The sequence below is a fragment of the Zonotrichia leucophrys genome, chromosome 1A, assembly GCF_028769735.1.
Source record: "Zonotrichia leucophrys gambelii isolate GWCS_2022_RI chromosome 1A, RI_Zleu_2.0, whole genome shotgun sequence".
In the NCBI taxonomy this organism is placed as follows: Eukaryota; Metazoa; Chordata; class Aves; order Passeriformes; family Passerellidae; genus Zonotrichia; species Zonotrichia leucophrys.
This window is the reverse complement of record NC_088170.1, coordinates 42,559,295-42,577,672: the sequence shown is the minus strand read 5'-3', so window position 1 is coordinate 42,577,672 and position 18,378 is coordinate 42,559,295. Positions and strand designations below refer to the sequence as shown.

The window sequence follows — 18,378 nt, the reverse complement described above, 5'->3', positions numbered from 1 at the left end:
AATACTTAAGACAAAGCAGCAGAGCTAGGAGCTTTAATGGCACACACATTCCCTTTGGTTCAGCACTCAAAATCTCCAGTTTGAACAGAGGCCTGAGAACAAGGGGTCTTATTTCAATTAAAGTGGTCCAGAGAGAACTTTTATCCACTGGGAATGGTTTGCAACATAAACACTCTGGTGTTTTATCCTGAAGTTCCCTAAGCAAAGCTTTTAATCCAGGGATAACCAGCCCATGGTAAGAGAACTGTATTTTTCTCTACCTAATATTGCTATTCTTGCAAATCTTCCAAGTTTAAAAGAGAGCAGGAGTTTTCACACCTTAAAATTTTCTCTTTAGGTCAGAGTTAACTTCGTTTCTCAAGTACTCTACATTCCTGATAAAAATTAAACACAAGTTTATGCATGCCTTGAGTATGTGCACACTTATGAAAAACATAAGTATTTAACGTTCAGCTCTGACTTGACCATTTTCTCTTGTGATGACTACTAACTTTGCAAGAGCCCTGCAGGTCTTTTTCCATGGCCTGGTCACATACTTAATAAGATAAGAATGTTCCGCTTTGCTTTCATTCTTTTTTGCTAAGATTCCTGCAATGTTTTATAAAACATGTGGCGTTTTTTCAGGAGAAGCAACCTGAAAAAGTAGCTTCTTTACTCATGTCTGCTCATTCATTTGCATGTTTAGACCTGAAAAAGCATTGAAAGCTTTTCATATAGCCCACCAAAGAGGTTTTCTTAATAGGGAAGTTCTGATGCTTCTAGTCACCTGAAGTTTGCAGGACAGTGTTCTCCCTATGCTTTGGGAGAAGCATCATACTGCATATGGAGAATCTATAATACTTGGGGTTTTATTAGCTGCCTTCTGTGTCACGCTCACACTATCTAGTCAGCATTGCCATCTTTCTAAGATCACCTCTACCCCTTCAAGAACCAAAGCTCACCATTAAAATAGCATTAATTCAACAAAACCTCTGCTTATCTTCTGAACCAACAGCAACATGGCCAAAAATAAGAGGCATTAACCAGACACGGTGAGATAGATACAAAAAAGAGATAAAAGTATCTCAGGTAAATGTTTGAATTAGCTTAGAAAATTCCTGCACAGGACAATTCTTTCTCTGCAGACCATAACACATCTCCTACAATGGGTCTTTAGCCAGCTGCTGGCATATGATCCTGGAAAAATCTAGCATCAGTTACAGTCTACTTCAAAATTAGTGGCAATGAAGGTGTACATTTACTGTATGGAGTGCACATGCAGGCAGGCTTAGCAAGGTCAAATCTCTGCCTACCTAACTCACGTACAGTTTTTAAAGCTTAGCCTCACTTACATGGAAGGAATGGGGGTTTACAAGGGAATTCTCAATCTTTGCAATGAAACTCATGGAAATTAAATGAAGACATCAAGTATTTAAAATATATTTTGCTCAAATTCTTTGCTTCCATTCATAAATAATAATGAAAGGTTGGCAGCAGTGAGAGACCATAAGTTCTTCTCTGACACAAGAAAGGTTGGCAGGCTAAGAGCCTGAGGCTGCTACACTGAAATCAATCAGGGGATGAAAAGATGGCTAGTCTGGATCCTCTGACAGTGGAATTATGAACATCCATCATCTTCAGAAAATGTGTACAACAACTCTTCAGAGAAACAAAACAAGATTTGAGAAAATGAAACAAATGCAAGCTGTCTTGTACATACCTGTACATGATTCGCCCCCTTTCCCTCGCATTCATCCTCCCCCATTCACCATTTTCAAAAGCCTCCTTTGCTGCTGCCACTGCCTTGTCAACATCAGCCACTGAGGCAGAAGATACACTGGCTATTACCTGTGCAAAGGTAGCATTGTGTTAGCTCAAAAAGAAATATTGGGATACAGAATGTTACTCCTTCCTCCCAAACTTCTAGACTGGGTATAAGAAAATACTTAATATCCTCATCTGTGGCAGTTGTCGTGGGCAAGCCACGTAGGCTGCAAAAAGTTTAGACACAATTGAGGTGGCAGAATTTGGAGGACACTGCAGGGAGACAGATTCCTTAATCTTTCTTTTTCTTCAAAGTAAGGCGCACTGTCCTGTGGCTGCATTTCTCCTCACAGAGAAAAGCAAGGCACACCTTCCCAAGGATATTTTCTGGGAATCATAGTGAGGAACCTCAGAGAAAGAGGAAACAATTCTTATCTCATTTGCTGTGCCTCCGTTTGTGCAAAAGGAGAATACAATATGGAGATTGTTTAACCAAAGTGATGGGTTTTTGTTTCATTGGCCTATCAGGGCCAAGTGCATGTCCAAACTGTCAGTCAGCAGACAGGGACAAGATTCTGTTCAGTTGAGTTGAGTGCTGGTGCAGATTCAGTTTATATGTAATATAGTATAATAAAGTAATTAATTAGCCTTCTGTTATCAATGGAGTCCTCCTTGTCATTTCTTCCCTTCATCAGGGTTGCCCTGCTTATACTATATTGTCCCACTGAATCTCACCCTCTCTTTCCATATATAAAACCAATGTGGGATTGGTTTCACGCTTCCAACAAAAGCTGGAAGTCTTTTTGTGTGGTATCTCAATCTCAACATGCTAAAACAACTCCTACATGTTCAATTTCTAAGGAATGCAGCTTCTATTATCATAAACCACCATAAACATAAGTATTTTATGATGATTGTGTTCTAAATACACACATTGTAAATCCTAACACAGAATGGTTTTGACTTTCATTCCATTCTATAATGAGTTTCAGGAAAAGTAACAGAGTCTGACTTCTAATGATAGTGAAATTTTTGTCATTGATTTCAGGAGACTTCATTTACTTCAGAATTAAATGGCATCTACATGGACATCAGAATCACTTATATATAATTCACAGTTATGATTTGCTCAACCAATATTGGGTAGTTCAGGACTAAAGTGCAACAGTATGTATTTTCCTATTGAAAAGTTATTTTTCTTACTGGGAATTTAAAGGGACATTTTAGTGTCAAAATTACCCTAATGTATCAGATTTACTTAAAAAGTAAAAAAAGAAAGAAGTTGATTACTGACAGAAATATACCAAATATCCTAAAAGAAACACTTCTTTAGCAAATAAACTCCATCAATTTCTGTTTGCAAAGCTAAACAAGAATGAAATCAAGGCAAAATGTTCAGCTGGGTGTGAAAAGTGATGTAATAATTGAAGTAGAAGTAGGTTATTTTTGCTTTGTAGCTTGACTCAAATGGAAGAAATTGTAGAATACCCCAAATGTAAAGTAAATGGAAATTTGAAATTATTTAAGGAGGCTGTTTAATTTATTATACTTTAGAATACAAGTTTTAAAATTCAAGTTTTAGAATTAGCAATATTCAGGTGATGTTTCAGATTTTTAATAGGCAATACCAATTAAATAAACTGGCATTAATCATATTTAGAAATTACTTACTGATCCATCTGCTGGATTTATAGTGTCATATGTTTTTCCATCATCAGCATCTATAAATTTCCCATTTATGAAACATTGGTATGGCATATTCACAGTCATGTTGTTCATATTTTTTGAAACCTGGGTGAAATAAAATCTAAATTATTTTAAAATTATAATAACTAAAATTTTAATGTAGCTTAACAAGCTTTTGATATCTGCAGCCAATATCCAGACACATTTTAGCCTATATATGTGGCTGTTAGAAGTAAAATGTAATGGAAAGCAGATACAAATATATAGAAGTTTGTATAACCACGTAGTTTGCTTTCCTACTGCATCAAGCAGTCTAATAAAATGCTTTGTCTGCCCCCCCTAAAACCCAGGAAAGACTAAGCAACGATGCAAAATTAAAGGCCTTACATAATCAATGACTAACTCTTCTTCTTTGTCTTCTCCTCTGAGTCTTCTGACAGCCATCTGAATAAAGTCTGCAAACTTAGTGGCCATATACACATCTTCATTCTGTAGCTGCAGTTCACAATGTTTCTGTTTGATCTCTTCTAGCATTCTAAAGATTTTGAAGAAGGAGTAAGTTTAATTAAAACTTAAAGAATTCTCCAGATAATTGAATCATTAGAAAGGCAAACGGGATCAAAACTGGGCCTCAGTTTGCATGCATGTGAATATGTGTGTGTGTTTCTCTGACAAGGGCACAGAAATGATGCACTTTCCTGAAATCTGTTGGTTTAATTGTGGATGCTATGAAAAAGAAAACGTCATTTCTGGAATACTCTCAATAGAACTTTTGAAAATCAATTACTAGAAGATATTGATATGCCATTGGAAAATAATATTTGGGACTACTCCAACCAAAATATGGAGGACTATGAGCTTGGTAGGTAACCAGCACAATAATCTGTTTGTTTAAAAATGCTGGTTTTATATTAGGGTGTGTGCTGCAAAAAGAAGGCAAACAAGGTGACCCAAGCCATGACAAACTCAGTGCATCTTTAAGCCGGGCTCAATTCTTTCTGTGAAAGGTTTCTCTTTCCCTCTGGGGAGGTCTTTGCTCAGGTTCCCAGTCAGTCCCCTGGTCTGGATGTGGCTGCACACAGACAGGTCTGAGCATCACCATGCTCCCCTGGGCGTGATGTTCCTGAAGTTTAGGGGAATTTTCCTTCAGTAGAAAGAGCAGGATTGCAGCAATATCTCAACTTAGGGAGAAGAACTGCTTCCAAGGTAAGAAAGGGAATATTTAGGTTACTGGAAAACATAGAGGGATTAGGTTTTTTAACATCACTGATTTAAATGCACCATGACAACTTTTTTCATTAACTTTGGTTTTGCAATTTCCTTATTTTGAATATTCCTACCTGACAACATGCATAGAGGATGCTCCAGATTTGAAAAAGTCTGTGGAATCCTCAATCACAGCAACATTGCTTAAAATTCTCTTCCAAATAGCCTAATAATACAGAACAATAACAGAGGCAATAATGAATAATGATCTAATAGCAAAAAGCATTTATCCAATTGTATTTTCTGTAGTATTAGTACCTACAACATATATTATTTCAAAGGTTTCTAAAACATGAAGTTATTTTAAAAGGGTCTAAAACAGTGTAGAGACATGATGTCAGACAGGAAATTTTTCAGTACAATTAGATGATCAAAATATAGTATTTTGTCCATGGTAATTTTATCCAGTCAGGCAAGAAACCTGCATGGTGTAATGCTAAAACTTTTCAGGCCCATCTTTGAAAGATGTTTTATCCTCCAAATAATAAGTTCCCATTGCATTACAGAATGTGTCATCAGTATAGGCAAGGACAGCCTAGGGCACTTTATGAATGGATTGATGGTATTTCAGGCACCTGGCCAAGGCTGAGAAGTAGTTTAAGCTGCATGCATGAGATGGAGAAATAAACAGTTCAATAACTGGTAATGTAATATTTAAATTAATTATAACTGAGTTTCGCAGTTAGCAGTCAGTGTCTTCAATTGATCAGTTTACAATTATTTTCATAATTTTCTCAGTCATTCAATTGCTTCAGACAGCATTTAGGTTGCTGGCAGCAGGTTCAAGGTAATCTTGAATCAGCAGCTTAAAATATTAGTACATGAAGCTGCCTGACCTGTGCCAAAATTTAATAACCCTGCAGCAGAGTCAGCACAAGGGAAGACATCTATGATTCATTTGCTCCGGCACAAAACTTTAATGATAAATGCAGCTTTCAGCTAAGCCCCTGACACTACAGAGGGATGGATTTCAAGAGAGGGTAGGAAAGTTCCTCTCTGGCTATGAGAGTTTTCTGCTCCATCTGTTCCCATCCCTCTGGCAGCCAGCCCCTTGTGTGTTGTTGTGGTAGAAGAAGTGCACACAGGTACAGTGAGAAAACTGCTGCCTTTTGCTTTTAGAATGCTGTTTTGAGACTTCCTGGAGCCTGTCCAACAGGCGCATTCTGAGCACATCCTAGTGATGAACACCACAGTGAAAAAAAGATTCCAGAACTGTCCGAGTCTGCCAGTGTTGAAAACTTCACTTCTATGAGGTGAAGCTCAGTCTGTTTTTCCTCACCCCACCTTCATCACTTGTAGATATTTACCACTACCTGCACTGACTGTTTTTGTATCACCTGTATCTGAAAGAAAAGTTTGTAAAGTGAGACAAATACACCAGTGAATTCCCTCCTGAATTAATATCAATAACTAAACCTTCACCCCCAATATACTTTGAGTACATTTTATGAAAAATTTACTTGCATGACTAAACAAAAGATATGCCTTGCCAAAAATAAGTATGTAAAGCTTTTGTCTGAATAATATCCCACTGAAGGAGTTTAGGGAATTACTCTGATATCTTCTGCAATCTTTTTCTCCTCTTCTGTAAATTCCAGGGCAGTTATGTCATCAGCAGAGAAGTATTTAGATGCAGGGATCATTTTTCCATCCTCAAACTGCAGATTTCTCACTAGTACCTGAAAAATGAGAGGATATGATTTTAAATTGTTTGGGAGGTAGCACATCCTTGGATAAAGAGTTTTTAGGCATTAATAGAGTGATTGAAATAGTGAAATAAATTGCTTACAGGAAATCTGATATGACACAGGCAATTTAGCACAGGCCACTCGTACCTGTCTTTTAAATTCTCTCCTAGTAAGAACAGATTTTACTCCATATAGGAAATTACTATGGATTGAGTGAAAAGTACAATGTGAATGTCTTCTCTATAGGATGGTAGAGGATTGATAAAACTCCACGTGAATCAGCTCTCAGTCGGTAGCACCTGGATTTATCTAGCTTGACAGTTCCGCACTACCTGCCCTTCTTGCTCAAACTATTCCATCCATGCTTATGTTTGCCAGACTGAGCACTTACCATCTTCCCATCGTTTCCAAAAACAACTAGACCATTCTTTGTCACAAGTCCTGGTCTTGAAGCACCTTTTATTGTCAGCTCTTGTCCAGCAGGCACTGAAGCATCAAGTAATGATGAGCCATAAAAAGTAACCACCTAAAAAGAAATGTAATTAAAAGTGCACTGGTTCTAGGTGCGCTGTAAAGTTTTAACAACTTTATTATACTGTTTTGAAGCTTTAATATAATGGAAATAAAATATAATTACCTATACATGGAAAACATGTTACAACAATTCTAGATCTTTACGACCCCGAACAAGTAAAACTTTGCAAATTGCCTAAACCTGCAAAGCAGCTGAGCTGTAACAATGTGCATACTGCAACCAGTGCAGGAAAGGGAGCAGCTTTTGACAGTGCATGCCCAGAGTGAGGGACCACTTCACTCTATAAAATTTCATAGATTTATTTTTGCAAACTATCTAGGCCCACATCTCCTTAAAATGAAATCCTGTTATTTCAGCAGCCCACAGTGTTTCATTTTGCTGTCCATACTGTGATGTTGGCCACTATACGTGGGCTGTATTATATTGCAATGCATACCTGCTTCCCAAAATGACTGGCACAGTTTGTTCTGCTCTTCATACCTTTGTACCATGTCTCTTTTTTTTCATATATTGTATTTATCTTTCTTCAAATTAAATTAATTCTACTATTAAGACCTCTTAACTACTGTGTTCTGCATATTTCTTTAGGTGCCTGTTCTAGATACACACAAAACATAAAGTCATCAGACTAGAGCTACTCCAGTGTAATAGCCATTTATATTCACCTGTATGCAGATATCTTTAATTTTATAATAAAAACGAGTCAAAAAGGGAGTATAGATAAAAATATTTTTCTGGTTTTCAGAGCATACCTGTCCATTTATTGTTGTCCATGCTCCAGGCACTTTATCATGCCCTCGAATCCAATTGTGCAAAGTTGCTGCAGGTTGGTCCCAGGAGATCTAGGAAATCAAGACATGCTAGGATGCACCACCACACCTTCCCAAACACAAATAAGATCATATAATGCAGTAGGGATGCTTAGATAAAATAATTCTAATATGAGAATTCAATTAATATTTTTATCTGTTGTTTATATGGCCAGTGTTATTTTTTGGCACTAGAAGAAAAGGCGCCAAAACTTTTTTTCCTAAAATCAAATGTATTTCTGGTAGAGAATTTCATAATGGCCTGTTGGCAAACAAAGAGAGTGCCCTTGATTCAATTTTGTATTCACAAGTATGGTGGCTTACTAAGAATCCACTGAAATTGCAGCTGCCTCTTAGCTGCCTGTACATGATCCCGAATAGGACACCAATTTTCTAAATACATGTAACTACTGAAAGGAAAATGGAACTTAACCTAGGGCTCCATTACATGCATCCTAAGAGGTATTCCAGGAAAAAGAGGTAAGGAAACAACTCAGTTAAAATTCACGTTAACTTCATATTGCTGCTACTGTAATCTGAATTAATAACTTTTCTAGTACTATGCACAAAAAAATGGTGTTACTTCACACTACCTCTGCATTTTCCTTTTTCTGGATCCTTTCATATGTTGCCCCTTCTTCAGGCTGAGGTATACGAGGGGCCTTACCATTAGCAATTAGATGTACAGCTTCCACCTACATGAAAAAGTAGATTTAATGTTAGCTTTGTTCACCTTTTTCTTCAGTCATACTTCAGAATGACAGCATAAGACTTTCTGCCACAAGGATGAATTGGTTTCGAATTTTTCAAACCTGGTATTTCCAAACTCCAAGGGACCAGTGCTGCCCTGAACAAACATGTGTGTTTCCTTGAGTCTCTTTGACAAAAGAAATAGCCTCCAGAATTTCATGGGAGCACTTAGTCACCAAACTCAGAGCAGCTGTCTGAATTCTCCAGAACAAAAATGTGCCTCAGTATGATTGCATTCAACTTTTTCCTTTTTCTCTCTCCAAAAAGTTATTTTTCTGCATTTAAATGAAAGGAGAGAAAAAAACCTCTAAGGAGCAATGCTGAGTATTTTTTGTGCCTTTTTTTAAATTCACTTTAAAAAATACAAAAAATGACAAGCATAGAGAACCCAAAGCCAATCCACCAGAACTCTGAGCCTCAAACACCATTCTGCTGTTTTTTAAAAAAATCTCACACCTAATTTTTTTGCTGTTGCTAAGCCTTTAAAAGATTTGGTCTTGTATGGAAAGAGCCACATTCCAAACAAATTCAACTTCATGCCATCTGTGGAAACAGAATATGCTCTGCCTGCTGTCAGCAACAAATATTCTGAGGTCATATTCTCAGCTGTTGGGCAGCCGCACAGCTCCAGTGAAATCTAGGATTTGGCTGAGTATCACAACCTCTGCCTTCCCAAATGCATATATCTTGTCTGTTTTTCCTTTACTTTCAAGCCCTTTTCCTCTTAAAAGCTTAAACATACCATAGCCTTTATTCCTTCTGGGAAGAGAAACCGGTTATACAGGTCATCCACTGTATCATTTTGGCCAACATCACATTCTCGCTGTAGAAGTATCGGTCCAGTGTCTAAACCATCATCAGCCCAAAAAATAGTAAATCCTGCTTTCTTATCTCCTTGAATTAAAGTCCTAGGCATAAAAAATACTTACAGTAAATACAGAAAAATTAAAGTAGTTAGGAATATCAACTCACACGTTACATTCATGTTTGCATTCATTTTCTTCAGGAAGATAGAAAAGAAAATCCTAACAATCTTTGCTATATTTTCGCTGCTCATTTCACATCCAGGAACCCACAGTTTTGAAACTGTTGATGTATGGTTCCCACAAAGTGACACAGGAAATGCTGCAAGGGAACCCAGGCTGTCTCACATAGGTTACTGTGATATTTACTTTTAAAGTATTATTAATGGTAAGACACAGAGCAAAATCTGTGCAACAGTTATGACAGAATTTTAAAGATGGAAGCATCTAACAGAATATTATCTTAATAATTCATGATTGTTTAGTGTAATTAGCTAAGCTTCATAGCTCATCTGTAGGTCAAAAAGGAAAGTACATTTGACACACAGCTGAAAAGGAGTTAAATTCAGAGTGAAAAATGATAAATATGCAACTATTTAAGGAAAAGTTATTAATGGAACTAAGGCTTTCCAGCCAGATTCTGAGCTGCTGTTCATGAACATAGCAATGCTTACATTAGACCTGTGTTGATTTACCTCAGCTCAGAATCTGCTTCTGCATCCAAAGGGAGCTTCAGCCAACTAAAATTTTACAGCTCTCCTTTGGCACGTGTCTCAGAATAATGGAAAATCAGACTGAAGTGTGCTTAAGGGAGCAGCCAGAAATTATGAGAAAAATATTTCCTGCATATTTTCAGCCATTTGTATGCATGCAAACTTCAATGCTATTTTAAGTAATACATATCTCATGTAAGTATTCCCTCAGCAGCCCATGTTGTAGCAGGATTGTCTGAGATCTGGCTTATACACAGGAAAATTCATTATTAATTATAAGCAGTGAAAGCTGCATTACTAAAATGAGTGAAGTACACAAAAGTACATATAGGATGAACAAGGGACAAACTCCAAAGACAACTGGGGAAGTTGGCAGGTATAACAGAAGTGAAAGCTTACAGAAGTTTGGCTAGCCCTTATCAGATCTTTCACATATTTAGCTGCATTTCTTCTGGCTTTTATTACGTAAAAATTCCAAAAGAGTTCTCTAGTGAGAAATGGATGTCCTCAGCATGGAAAAGAAGGTTTTATAAGCAAATGCCTCTGATGCCCAATAGGTGACAAGGTAAGAACTACTGTGTGTCCCCTCCTCTGTCCACCAGCTCCCTCCACAAAGGGCTGCTGATAACAGAGTGGCAGCAGCTGGAAGAGACTGTAAAAGAAGTGAGTGAGGAACCCTCTGCACCCCAGGGCCCTTGTTTGTATCTAATTACGTTTAGCCATGCCTAATTCTCAAAGGTTTTCTTGGTTATACTGTGGGGATAAAGGATCTGATCAGCACCAGGGCTGTAGCCGCAATATGTGAAAGTAGTGATTAGAGCAAGGGGTGAGAGGGTGAAACACAAGAACAGTCAGTCAAGGCCAAATCCTAGTTTAGTTTAAAGGCCTTGGGACAATGGCCTTTACTTGAGAAGGGCAGGAGAAGATAGATTCCTTTTGCAGAAGGAATATGCAAAATAGAGTAAGACACAGTGATACAACACTGTAATACATTCCATTTCTGCAAATCTTTGCACTTGCTGAAAGAACTTCCTGAGAGTTTGTGTCTACACCTTACTGTGAAATACATCTTGATGAACTTCTCCATAAAAGCATCCTTTTAGAGCTCTCTATATATGAGGTTGCACAATTTAACAACAAACAGCATGGAGTAAAAGGAACTCATTTATTTGGAAAAATTCTACTACTTGATGTCTTTGCTAGCTGCTCCCTGATTTTGATTCGAATGAGCAAACATTCCTTTTTCATCTTTCCATGTCTTCCATGGCTCAGCTAGTGTATGTCCTTCCCAATGACCTCTTTTCCAGTCTGAAGACTCCATTATTTGTCTCCAGTCATGTCAAAACTGTCCTATACCCTTGACCATATTTCTTAGCCTTTTCTGAACTTAGCTAGTTCATGTTCCAATTGAGTTGCAGACAGTATTTAGGACCACAGAATCACAGAATATTTTGAGTTGGAAGAGACCCACAAGGACCATCGAGTACAACTCTTGAATGAATGGATCCTTACATGGTGAGTAACAATAATCCTTTTCTGAGTAACAACAATTAACTTTAACACTGCTTATATATAGTCATGGGGGTTTCCCCCTTGTGTGCATTGTGTAATGTTTCTTAATTTTGAATTTGACCTCTCATTTTCTTACTCTCACATTATCACATTTACTCATTTGCATAGAAAGTGTATTCCTTATTATTTAAGGAATTTCAATATTTAAATCAGAGTCATTGATCTAAAGTTTCCTGGCTTTCTCTTTCAGCCTTTTTAAAAATGGTATTACTTGTGCTATTTCCCAGTCACCTGCATCAACATAACCTTAAGAAAATGAAATGTTGCACGTCATCTCAAATCTGCAACTTCCAATTTGCTGAAGTCCTGTGGTCCTGACAAAGAGTTTCTTATTCCTTCATCAGTTCACAAAAATATCTTCTGCTCACAATTCAGCTCAAAAGAATTGTTTTGATTTATTCCACACAAAGAAGGACTATAGGATAGTAACATCTTAAGCTCCTTTATCCTGAATACCAATACAGATTTCCTACTGTGGTATTCTCTTTGATAAAATACCTTTGTTAAATCCCACATCTCTACCACTTACATACCTCCCACCTTTAACATATTTGGAGGAACTGTTGGTATTACATTTTGTGCCTTAAAAAGCTGGTTCTTTATTTATTTTCTGGACTGTCTCACTCTCATTTTCTGCTGAGTTGATGCTATTTTACTTTACACACTTGGACACAACTGACACTTTTTGAAATCTTTACCTCTCTAATAGTCTCCTCAACACCTCTGTTTAAGTATTTCAGTTTAGTACTTTTTCCAGGAAGGATTAAATTTAAACAAAACTAAGTATGCTGTTGCTTTGAATCCACAACACTCTGGATTCAGATAATCGTCATGCTGCCTGTAAGATTCTTTTAACATTGTTTCTCCATATTTAGATTATTTCTTACTGTATTTAGACACTGTGATAATGTCATTTCTGTAGTCACAAGAGTGCCAAATTTGAGTCTGTTGAGGCCATTTTTGCAGTGTAGTTCTTTTAGGGTGATGATTTGAGCCTATGTTGTGAGATAAAGCTTTTTCTTGTGGGCTCTCTCTTCTCCCTTCCCACTCTGTGAAATCTTAGGGTCTGTATCAGACGTTCCTGTGATAGTTATCGAGTGTTTGTTTGCATGAATCACTAGAGCAGTGTTCTGCTTATGGAAACTCCAGATTATCAATTCATGCATGTGAGTAAAATATATGAATGTACAGCTCATACCACTGATCCTTCCAGAGTAACAGCTGAGCTCACGCTGGAAATAATAATGAATCCCAGATATGAAGTGCAGTTCATGTACCAAATAGTCAGCTGCTCCAGAGAAGTTCCTTCAGAGCACTTGCAAGTCAAGAGAACTAAAGCATTTACAAGAGTAACAGGTGCAGACCAGCAGCCTAACATGACAAACACGTGGTTTGGGTGCACAGAACTCACCAGTTGATTGCAGAAGCTCCTCGGTGGCGGGGTAGGATGGATGGATGATAAATAATAGAGCCATGTTTTGGGCAGTCAATAACATCCATGGGGATAAACTGTGTACAGAATGGAAGGACATTTAACTCTGCTCCAACTGATTTGTAGGCTGCAACTGCTTCCTGGATAGGCTTGCCTTTAGCTCTCCATTTGGGGAACTTAAAAACAGGAGTACCGTCCTTCTCTGCTGCCAATGCTGAGGGACAAGAACAGTATTATTTTTTTTTTTCATTTTGTGTTAAAAATTCAAGTCAGAGACATATGACAACTGAAGTGAATCATCCATTATGTGATCACAAAGTGCTCTTCTGTATGCTGTTTAAAAACCTTTGTGCTTGGATGTATTTTATTAATTCTGTCTTTGATTATCTTTCCTACATCTTGGGTAAATCTCAACTTTCAGTTCACTCTTATGACTTTGCTGGTAAGTACCAATGAAGCAGAAAAGACAGGTACTCAAACTTTATTTTCTCTTTTTTGTCTGTGAAACTTGTTCTTGAGCTTGACCTGAAGCATCTTTAGCCTGTTGAATAAATCTTAGGTAAATTCTTATTTAAATATTATTCCATGCAAGTTAGTGTGTAGTGAAGTTACTTTAAGAAAACAAAGACTGTAGCTGACTGAGGGCACAGAAAACTTCAGGAAACACTTGAGACTTAAGCTTTTGAGTCATCTGGAAGTAAAAAGAAGTGAAGTTATTTAGTAATTTAATTTCATTTTTTTCCCCCATCAGGAAAGATTTGACTAAATTATTCCTGTGGTTTTAGTTAAAAATAAACACATGATTGCAAGATTGGAAGATTTACTCAGTTGCATTTGTTAGTGTAACAACTGTACAAGAATAATTTATATAATGTAAACAAGTTATGCTATATTGTACATAAACTTTTTATACAATGTAATCCAACAAGACTTGGATAGTCAATTTTTCGTTTTCTAAGCTAATAGTTGCCTTCTCTAATTTTTCCAAAGTGTGATTAAATCTTTTAATGAGGTAGAGTTGAGAATTACATACTAGTCTGTGAACACCACAGCACCAGTAAGCAAAACTTATGTTTGTTTCTTCCCTCATGAGAGTTCTGTAAAAACGTGTCAGGACCATACAAACAAAAACAAAACCAAAAACAAACAAAAAACCAAAACACTAAACCAAAATCAAAACAAAACAAAAACCACCAAAAAAGCCCCCAATCAAACCAAGAGAGAATTGAAACAGCTCATGTAATGTAGTTTTGATTTCAGATTCTCCATAAAAGTACATTCCATTCTGGCACTTTTATTTGCTAATCATATTAATTAACTTGTGTCACTGAAACAAAAACAAAGAAAAGTGACAATTCAGATGGTTCCAAATTAGCTTCTTTGCCATGCTGGGTTCTAAGTAAAATGAGTACAAAATTGAATAAGAAAAATTTCTTTCTTTAGTAAGCCTAGAAAATCCTTATGCACCTTGAGAATGGAAAAAGGGAGAGCAAAGCCTCCTCCAACCTTTTGAATGTGTTTTCCATAGTCCAGATGGAAGAGAAATAGCCTCTGCAGGTACACTGCCACACACAAGCTTGTCAAAAAGGGCAGAAAGCCCGGGATAAACAATCTTGGCTCTGTGCCTTGAGTGTCCCAGCCAGCACAAAGAAGCAGGTGACAGACATTTGCACTTGAATGTAGGCTCAGCAGCTACTTGCTATAAGATACAGCTCTAGTTCAGAATGATTACTTCTAGGGTGTACATTCAAATAAGATATTCAAATTAATTTTGGTTTTCCAATACCTTAATATACAGCCCTGCATATTTAGAAATTACTTTAAAAGTTGCTTTTCTAAAGTACTAACAATGGACAAGATTAAACTGGTTCTGGGGCCGGTGTTTGTTAAAGGATAGGTCTTGTACTGGATTTCGTGGATCTAAGGCAATATATGCAAGTCATTCCCATATAGATACAACCTTCTAATTAAAAGGGAAACTATGTACACCTGTAATTTTTACGTTTGGATTCAGGGTACACTTACCCAAAGGATCAGCTTGTCCATTCTTGTCAGGCACGGTGAATACACCCACAACCTTATGTCCTTCTTTTCTCAGCTTGTTATAAACTTCTTGTCCAAAAATACTTTGGCCTATGAGGGCTAGCTTTAGCTTATGTTGATAAGCCTGGTAAAAAGAATTATAACAAAACATATTGTAGAATGCAAAGAAAATATGTTCTGTCTTGCTCTTTCTTTGTCAATTTTCAGTTTGATTTAAAATGGAATAGTTTTTCTAACCTAATAATCTTTGAAGGAACAATAATCAAATTTTTGAGATTAATGACAGGTAACATACAATTCAGAGAGAGCATACTTCACATGAAACTTATCATCTGATACTGTCAGTGGTGTCTGTATGGCTTTTTTAGAATTTTCATTAGACAGACCAGCCACTGCTTCTTATGAGAGGCTCCATGATCTTATCCATAGTCAGAAATTAAAATACATTTTTTTAAACATACATAAAACACTTTTTGTAGACATAATTTATGTGGCTGGAGCATGCCCTCTAAATCCCTGTAATTAAACCGAGGTATATTATTTGTGGTTAACATGTATAGGCTAAAGAAGACAAACTTGCACTGTTCCTGCCAAGTTAAAGGTGATGATCATCCATTTGATACGCCTACTAGCAAAAAAAGGTGCTAAAGGTGAGGTTCCCTTGCTGGACTTCTACTGCCTGCTGCATTTGGATCCCAACACACTGAACTGGGATTTAAGCTTCTTCAGACAGTGATTTGAGCTTCTTCAGACAGAGCAAGTAACCACCTCCACTATTTTTTTTAATTTATGATAGTTAAATTTATGATATGATAGAATCACAACACTACAATTATATCACAATATCAGATATTGCTATGTTTTTCAAGTGATTTCTTCCTGAAAAAACTACTTTTTCCTTCTGAGTCCTTTTAGATTTATGTGGCAGTTTTTCTTCTCTCTTGCCCTAACTCCAGTCCCTCACCTCCAACACTTCCTTTATCCCAGAACTGGTACTGCTGTAGCTGCAAGAACTGCATTAGGGTACTGAAATGAGCAGGCACCGACATGAAAAATGCCGCTTATTTCTAACTGGATCTCTCCACTGGTCTAATTTATAGCACAGACATGAGTCCTAACATAGGGCCAGCAGGGGAGCAGGAATGAGCATGGAAACATGGCAGAAGGGTGGAACAGTCTCTATATGCATTGCATTCTTAGTCAGCTCAGTCTTAGTCAGTAGAAGAAAATAAAAACTGGAAACCTTTGAAAAAGAAATAGACTATGACACCTGGTTAAAAAGGAAAGGTCCACACAGAATAAAGAGAAAACTAACCTTCCTCAAAGCTGAATCTGGCACAAACCATACAGATCCCTCCTCTTGGGAGGCCTGATAGAAAGATAGGAAATAAATCCACACACTCCCCACCACCTTTGTTCTGAACTTCATTTTTCACTACTGGACTTTGCCTTCTTTTTTTCCTTATGACCCATTAGAGGAATCAAAGCGCCCTATGAATGTCTTAACCACTGACGTTTGTTTTCCTTGTAAGCTGGCACCTGCATGTTTATCTTCTCCCTCCTTTTCCTTTTCTTAGGGTGCTGGGACATGAGTATACTTTGATTGGATAACAAATGGTCTGCACTGCCCCTCAGATCATATGACAAAGAGAAATGTCCTGAAAAACAGGTTACTTAAAACCACAATTCACTGAAATTCATTTCACAGCTGACATATCATGGATGTATTTTACTGGTTTCAGGTTACATTTCTGTTGTGCAGCTGGCTTTAGAAAAGGGAGTTATAAATTGGTAGGTTCCATTACAGGAATATTGAAGTGTGGGGCTTTTTAAATATAAAACAATAGGAAATAATTATTTGTACTGGAAACAATATTTTCCCTGAGAATGAAACTGCATAGTAAAGTGTCACTTCATCAGAAACAAGCAGTAAGATGCAAAGATGGACACAACTCAGGCCCTTGCAAAATCAGACTGTTAAAACTGGCCAGCAAAAAACATCTGTGACACTGCTGATAACAATACTACTAACCAACACTGCATTGCTGGCAGCTATACCTCAAATAGTCCACTATTTTGTTCTTAACAAAGACAAGACCTTGTTCTGAATTACAACTTATCCTTGCAATCCTTATCCAGCAAGGCCAAACTGATGCAGGTGGTGCTCATTATTAATGTTTTATGATGGATGTCGTTACAGCAGAAATGTTGCTGCGCTACAAAAAACAACTATTAGAATTTCCCAAGTATTTTAACTATAGCCAGGCAAATTGGAGAAAGATTAACCTGCTGGATCACTGACCATGTTTAACATGGTATGAAATCCTCTGATTTCTGTACTGTGCTATCTGCTGATTTTCTGATATTTGGACAATCTTCTTGTAATTTTAAGTCCAAATTTATCACCACTTGAAGAGTTACTTTTTCACGAAGAGTTTACTCATGAAGTGTTGATAACATATGCACCTTCTATTCCTACACTTTCAGTTCATGTTGCCTTGTGAATAAATCTGATTCTCATATTACATGGAATGGCATAGCAGTTCCAGTACCAAATCATGAGTTGCTGTAAATCAACATATTTTCAGTAAAGCCACACATTAATTTGTGCTAGCTGTGGAACTGAATCAACAAATGGTGAGAAGCAAAGAGAGAATGTAGTCCCCAAATGAATAACAAATAAAAAAACCCCACCAAATCCAAATTGAAACTGGCAAGACTGAGAAGATTGCAGTGTGGAAAATTCTGTAGAGCACAAAAACATCACTCTGGCAGTAAATCAGCTTTGCTGCCTCACACTTCCAGAAGATAGCTCAAATTGACTGGTTTCAATCGCAAAATGATTCTGGTAACCGTGAGCAGTGATTCTTGAGTTCTCTCTCCACTGAATGGTACCCACAAGTCAGCTTCAAACAGGTTTTCTACTGAGTTAAAAAAAAAAGCTATCTGTGTGGATAACTGTGTGTGAAAAAAAAATCTGTGTGGAAGGGCTTGCATGCTCAGACCACAAGTTGAGTTCTTTGTTTTTTGTTTTATTTGAAAAACTACAGTGGAACAAGTGCATGAGGTGTTATAGCCATTCATATCTTCTCTTGGAAACTCTCCTTAAGCATTTTTACCTAAAATGGGTCAGACCTGTGGAAGTGGGAAAATTTTGTAGAAGAATTTAATGTGGACATAGCACTCAATTAAAATGGAAAGTTCTATAAGATGACACAGAGAAGAAAAAGAGTTTGGTGTTTTCTGTCTTACAGAAATGGCACATTTTGGCTAGAGTGTCACTGCTAGCCTTCATCACAAAACTTTAGAAATTCTGTTAAAGAACAACAAAACAATCT

The 18,378-nt window shown here is 37.2% G+C and overlaps 1 protein-coding gene across 2 annotated transcripts in view; it reads right to left on the bottom strand.

The window, feature by feature from the left end:
• ALDH1L2 (aldehyde dehydrogenase 1 family member L2) overlaps positions 1-18,378 on the bottom strand; it is a 28,633-nt gene that overhangs the window by 7,823 nt on the left and 2,432 nt on the right. For both annotated transcript variants that reach the window (XM_064702547.1, XM_064702546.1), the window contains exons 2-12: positions 15,023-15,164; positions 12,977-13,211; positions 9,220-9,385; positions 8,321-8,422; positions 7,671-7,760; positions 6,775-6,909; positions 6,249-6,374; positions 4,770-4,861; positions 3,817-3,964; positions 3,415-3,534; positions 1,700-1,827 (exon numbers count right to left, since the gene is read on the bottom strand). In XM_064702547.1, the coding sequence (XP_064558617.1) occupies positions 1,700-1,827; positions 3,415-3,534; positions 3,817-3,964; positions 4,770-4,861; positions 6,249-6,374; positions 6,775-6,909; positions 7,671-7,760; positions 8,321-8,422; positions 9,220-9,385; positions 12,977-13,211; positions 15,023-15,164 (1,484 nt within the window). The remainder of the gene's footprint in view (positions 1-1,699; positions 1,828-3,414; positions 3,535-3,816; positions 3,965-4,769; positions 4,862-6,248; positions 6,375-6,774; positions 6,910-7,670; positions 7,761-8,320; positions 8,423-9,219; positions 9,386-12,976; positions 13,212-15,022; positions 15,165-18,378) is intronic.